This window comes from Drosophila yakuba, unplaced genomic scaffold (assembly GCF_016746365.2).
Source record: "Drosophila yakuba strain Tai18E2 unplaced genomic scaffold, Prin_Dyak_Tai18E2_2.1 Segkk4_quiver_pilon_scaf, whole genome shotgun sequence".
Taxonomy (NCBI): Eukaryota; Metazoa; Arthropoda; class Insecta; order Diptera; family Drosophilidae; genus Drosophila; species Drosophila yakuba.
Window position 1 is genome coordinate 59554 of NW_025048816.1, and position 5938 is coordinate 65491.

General features: G+C 47.1%; 1 protein-coding gene across 1 annotated transcript; it reads left to right on the plus strand.

The window, feature by feature from the left end:
- Positions 1-327: 327 nt before the first annotated feature.
- Positions 328-3664, plus strand: LOC122319654. The gene is made up of 4 exons (XM_043207251.1): positions 328-420; positions 727-1098; positions 2348-3574; positions 3653-3664. Exons 1-4 carry the CDS (start codon positions 328-330, stop codon positions 3662-3664), a joined length of 1704 nt encoding a protein of 567 aa, XP_043063186.1.
- Positions 3665-5938: the final 2274 nt, after the last annotated feature.

The window sequence follows — 5938 nt, forward strand, 5'->3', positions numbered from 1 at the left end:
AGTCGAGGCACAATGGATTCGAGTTGCTCCTTGATTTTTGCGTGACATCCCACATCGCCTATCATCCAGAATCGGAAATTGACATTTCTGCGTGCAACTTTCCGCAGCACTCATCTCTGGCTGACGAGAGCTTCAACAAGTCTCGTCGGATCGATCTGCTTTTGGGGACGGAAACCTTCTTCGATATATTGGCAGTCGGCCAAGTTAAATTAGGATAGGATCTGCCCGTGCTACAAAAAAGGATGGATAGTGTGTGGTCGATGTCGAGCTCATCCCAGAACACTCCATCAGTACTTATCTATCGCATTAACAGAAATTGACCAAAAAATGGAACGGCTATGGCGCATCGATCATGTGGAGCCTCCTGAGATCACACTTACGCCAGAGCAGCGAAACTGTGAGGAGTTCTACACCAAAACGGTATGACGTAATTCAGATGGTCGATTGGAAGTACGACTTCCATTTAAAGATGAACCTACCGTTCTCGGAGCCTCATTCGACATTGCCAAAAGGAGATTCCTCTCCCTCGAACGCAGCCTATGCAAAAGGCCTGAGGTAGGGGCCAAATATGTTGAATTTATGCAGGAGTTTCAAAATCTGGGACACATGAGTCCCGTGAGCCATCCACAGTTAAACACTCCGCATTATTATATTCCGCACCACTGCGTGTTCAAGCCTAATAGCACATCAACAAAGCTCAGAGTGGTTTTCGACGCATCTTGCTAGACGACGTCCCAGAAATCGCTTAACGACATTCTGATGGTCGGGCCGACCATTCAGCCAGATCTTTATACACTACTCCTGCGTTTTCGGATACATCGCTATGCTATCACTGCTGATGAGGTCAAGATGTTCCGCCAAGTCAACATGTTTGCCGAGGATCGCAGATTCCAATACATTCTTTGGAGAGCGTCGCCATCGCAACCATTGAGCACCTTCGAATTGAATACTGTAACTTATGTCACAGCGGCTGCACCGTATCTAGCCATACGCAGTTTGTCATATCTAGCCGACAAATTCATGGACAAATTGGAGATTGGAGCTAAAGCCATCAAATCGTCTTTCTATGTGGATGACTTCCTAGGTGGAGCGGATACGGTAGAGGAGCTAGATCAAATCAAAAGGGAAGTTACACCGATTCTACAGGATGGCCAATTAGAACTCGCAAAATGGCATTCAAATCACTGCAAGTTTGTCGATGACGCTACAGTTTGCAGTTGAACGACGAAATGTTAACCAGCACGCTTGGCCTAAAATGGGACCAAGTACGGGGCACATTCATGTTCTCGTTCTCGCCAAGATTCGATTCGGACCACGTCACCAAGCGCCTCTTCGCTGTTTGATCCGTTGGGATTAGTTACTCCCATCATCATAGTGGCAAAAATTATCCTCCAGGAGCTGTGGCTCCTAAAACTACATTGGGACGAGTCAGTACCCCAAGGCATTCATACAGCTTGGATGTCCCTGCTTGCATCGCTTTCGTCGTTGGAGTCTGTAGCAATACCACGATATTGCCTCCAATCAGCGATACATACCTTTCAAATACACGGCTTTTGTGACGCCTCCATTCGAGCGTATGGATGCTGCATCTACGCTCGCACAATCGGATCAGATGGGCTGACCAAGGTACAGCTAATCACATCGAAGTCCAGAGTTGCTCCCACCAAGAAGCTATCTCTGCCGAAATTAGAACTGTGTGGAGCACATTTGTTAGCACAGCTCTACAAAAAAATCATTAGAATCTTCGCTGACAGAAAGCCGACTTCGTTCTTATGGTGCGATTTTCAAATTGTTCTACATTGGAATCGCCAACACTCGGCCACCTTATCAACCTTTGTCGGCAATCGAATTGCCGAAATTCAAGAACTCACGTCAGATTGCCACTGGAGACATGTTCCTACTCACTGCAACCCGGCTGATATCTTGTCCAGGGGCTGCACTATCACCGAGTTGGAACAATCGATATGGTTCAAGGGACCTGAGTTCCTAGGCCAAGATCATCAACATTGGCCAAAGGACAGTCGAGACAACAGTGACATTGATATGGAAACTGTCCAACTGGAGAAGAGAAAATCAGCCTTTGCCGTACACACGACTAGTAATCAACTGCTTGAAGGAATCTACAAGATCAGTTCGCATCATCGCTGCCTACTAGTTATCGCTTGGATGTACAGATTTACTCAGCGCTGCCGTAAACTAACGCCATTCCAATCACCTTTGCCGACGCCAGCAGAACTGATGCATCGTCTGGAATATTCAAACTATTCACTTCGCTCAAGAGATGTCCTCGGTCCTGAAGGGCCATCCGATTCGCACTAACCTTAAAAATCTTAGTCTCTTCCTCCAGGTTACAGATGGCTTCCAAATGCTAAAGGTCGGAGGGCACCTGGAGCTTGCAGGCTACCCAGAATCCCAAAAGCATCCTGTGCTGCTCCCAGCTAAGGATCCATTTGTGTCACAGTTCGCTCGCCATCTTCATCTACAGAACTATCACGCCGGGCCACGGACGCTCGTCGCTTTAATTAGAAAACAGTTCTGGATAGTGAATGCAAGGGACTTGGCGCGACAAGTCGTTCACTCATGTATACATTGTCGCCGCTATCGACCAACTCTCGAAAGGCAGCTAATGGGCGAACTGCCTAAAGAGCGGATCATACAATCTAGACCATTTTTAAGATGCGGAATAGACTTTTGCGGACCAATCAACGTCTATTTGCGCATCCGGGGTAAGCCGCCTACCAAGGCCTACCTAGCCGTCTTCGTTTGCTTTGCCACGAAGGCGATACATGTCGAAGTGGTATCGGATCTCACGACGGATAGCTTCATTGCATCACTAAAGCGTTTTATTGCCCGACGCGGACTTCCCTCGGACATATTCTGTGACAACGCTACAAATTTCGCAGGAGCTAACAACAAGCTCGAATCGTTGAAGCAGTTTCTGTTTAAAGACGAAACAACAAAAACAATCCACTATTTCTGTCGCTCAGAGTTCATTAACTTCCACTTTATTCCACCCAGGGCTCCACACTTCGGAGGCATATGGGAAGCTGCAGTAAAAAGTGTCAAGGGACTACTCAATCGCACTCTTCGAGACACCAGGTTAACCTTCGAGGAGTTAGCCACTGCAGCTGCTGACGTCGAGGCGATCCTGAACTCTCGCCCGTTAACGCCGCTCTCATCAGACCCAAAGGACCTGGCCGCTCTCACGCCTGGCCACTTCTTAGTGGGTGACGCACTCCGAGCACTACCGGAACTTCCACCAATCGACGACAACCTGGACAAGTTGGATCGATGGAAAAGGGTCAGCGCACTCAAACATCACATCTGGAGTCGCTGGAGCCACGAGTACATCAACGAGCTCCAAGTTCGCACAACCTGGACGAAGACTTCACCAAATTTGGCTGTCAACGACATGGTCATCGTTCACGAGGATAATCTTCCCCCACAACGGTGGCTTCTTGGGCGCATAGTCAGCACGATTGCAGGAGCGGACAACATCGTGCGTGTAGCCGACGTACGCACTGCCAAGGGAATCATCCGCCGCCCTATACGGAAACTACTTTCAAGGGGGCCGGTATGTTGGGTCAAAACCCAATTAGAATAATCTTGTATATTTGAATTCCGCGTTTTTTGAATGATGTTAACATAACAGCTGTTGCGCTAGGCTGCCAACTCGTACTAGCGAACGAGTGGCAGATAGGAATTAGAAAAAAGAGAGAATGGAACAAGGACAGTTAAAAAATTGAAGTTGAAGATATAGCCACGAGGAGTTTAAGTGAGGAGAAATAATCAAGAATTGTCATTAAAATTTAACTATTAAACTAGCACCATCCGACTTCTCATTTATACTCAAGAAAAAGCTCTTGTTTTTACAACTATAACCTAACTAGGAGTCATGTAGACTGAGACAGTGGCCCTGACAAGTTATGGCTGGGTTGGAAGGTCTGTACGTTGCAGGCGGGTTCGGCTGGAGACCCGAGTCAAGACCCTTGCTAGAGGATTTGGGTGGACAGAGAGTTTTTCATTGTAGGACGCTTTTTGCTTGTCTATTTCATCTTTTACTGCTTTACTGCACTTCTCGACTACCACGAGGTGGTTGGCGAGTAGGGTTGTTGCACGGACTGGGCATCTGGAGCGGCTAAGGATCGCAGTGTCGTCTTTGAAGGTGGATGTTGTTATTCGGTCACTCGTGGGAATATCTGCTGTGTAAAGGACGAATAAAGTTGACCCAAGTGCGCTACCTTGTGGGACCCCAGCTTCGATAGTGTAGCTGTCGGAAATTGTTGTGTTACATCTTACTGCGAAGGCTCTATTGTAGAGGTAGGATTCAAGGAGTTTATGAGTGTACCCGGGAAAGTGTGTTTTAATTTTATGCATGAGACCTTTGAGCCAGACGCGGTCGAATGCTTGAGATACGTCGAGAAATATCGCGCTGCAATATTCCCTATGCTCGAAGGCTGTCCGAATTTCTGATGTTATTCTGTTTACTTGCTCTATAGTTCCGTGTTTTTCTCTGAAGCCAAATTGATGGGCTGGGATAATGTTGTGGGCTCCCATATATGGTATTATGCGCGTTAGAAGGCATTTTTCGAATAATTTGGACAGGCATGATAATAAACTTATTGGTCTGTAAGATGACGGAATCGTGTGATCTTTTCCGGGCTTCGGTATCATTATAATAATTGATTTTTTCCATTTCCGAGACTTATGATTCCATTGAAGAGTTTACAGATGACCTTAATAGCACAGTACGGAAGTTCCATTATCATTTTTATAGTTATTAGGTCACCGCCTGGAGCCTTTTTTGGTTCTAGCTCCCTGATGACTTTTGTGATCTCGTTCGGCTGAAATGTAGTTGGCGTGGCTACAGTTTCGAGGTGGATTTGCGGAGGAACATAATCATTTGCTGCGGGGTTCGGCTGGAAGACGCCTCTGAGATGTAAGGCAAATGATTCGGCTCTATCTTTGTCGCTGCGGGCCCAGCACCCTGAAGAATTCCTTATAGGGGTGATGGTTTGAATTGGAGAGCTTAGATTTGGGTGAGCCCTCTACAATGGATGCTTTGTACTAGTAGCGAGAGTTTTCCAATATATTTAAGTTGTTCATTTTCAGCTTCTTGCTTCAGGGCCCGGTTTAGATTGCGGGTGGCTTCAGTAAGTCTTTGCTTTGAGCATGGCGATCTGCTGGTTTGCCAAGCTCGTCGCAGACGCCTCTTTTCCAGAACCAGCTGTTCAATTTGCCGGTTGGTTTTGAACTTCTTAAATTCCCCATCCTTCAGTTTAGGGGTTGAGATCCTGGCTGCTGTGACGAGTACCTCTTCCAGTGCGGCGGTGGAGCAGTCGATGTCCACTTCGATATTTAGTTGGGGAGTTAGCTCAATGTGGGAACTCACATACTTTCTGTATTTCATCCAGTTAGTGTTGTGCGACGTCAGCCTGTGGGGGTGGTCCGCAATTTCTGGGCTTTGAAGAAGGCTTATCAACAAAGGCGAGTGGTCAGATGAGAGATCCGGTAGTGCTATGGCGCTTATTAGATTGCGTGGGATGTTTTTTGTCACCGCGAAATCAATTAGATCTGGGAAATTTTTTTTGGGTCTGCAGGCCAATATGTGGGGCTACCAGGAGAAACGTAGTCCAGTTTATTGCTCACCTTTATAAGTGCATTATACAGTTGCCTTCCCTTGGGAGTCACGAGGCCTGATCCCCAGTGCGTGTGTTTGGCGTTGTAGTCTCCTGCGGCTATGTAGCGATCCCCCAGAGTGTTGTAGAAGTCCATGAATTGACCTTCAGAGATATTAAATCGAGGTGGGCAGTAGACAGCGGCAATGCAAAGGTTGCCGTTTCCTGAGATGTGGTGTTTGATGCGTTCACTGATTAAGATGCCCGTTCCACCGTGGGCCTTGCCATCCGGATGATCTGTGCGGTAAAAGCTATAACCT

What these genes read in the sequence shown, in the direction of transcription:
- LOC122319654 (XM_043207251.1), top strand. Translation starts at nt 328, where the DNA reads ATGGAACGGCTATGGCGCATCGATCATGTGGAGCCTCCTGAGATCACA. An exon ending in AGGAGTTCTACACCAAAACG is followed by an intron (nt 421 to 726) that starts GTATGACGTAAT and finishes GCATCTTGCTAG; the next exon opens with ACGACGTCCCAGAAATCGCT. An exon ending in TCCTAGGTGGAGCGGATACG is followed by an intron (nt 1,099 to 2,347) that starts GTAGAGGAGCTA and finishes CTCTTCCTCCAG; the next exon opens with GTTACAGATGGCTTCCAAAT.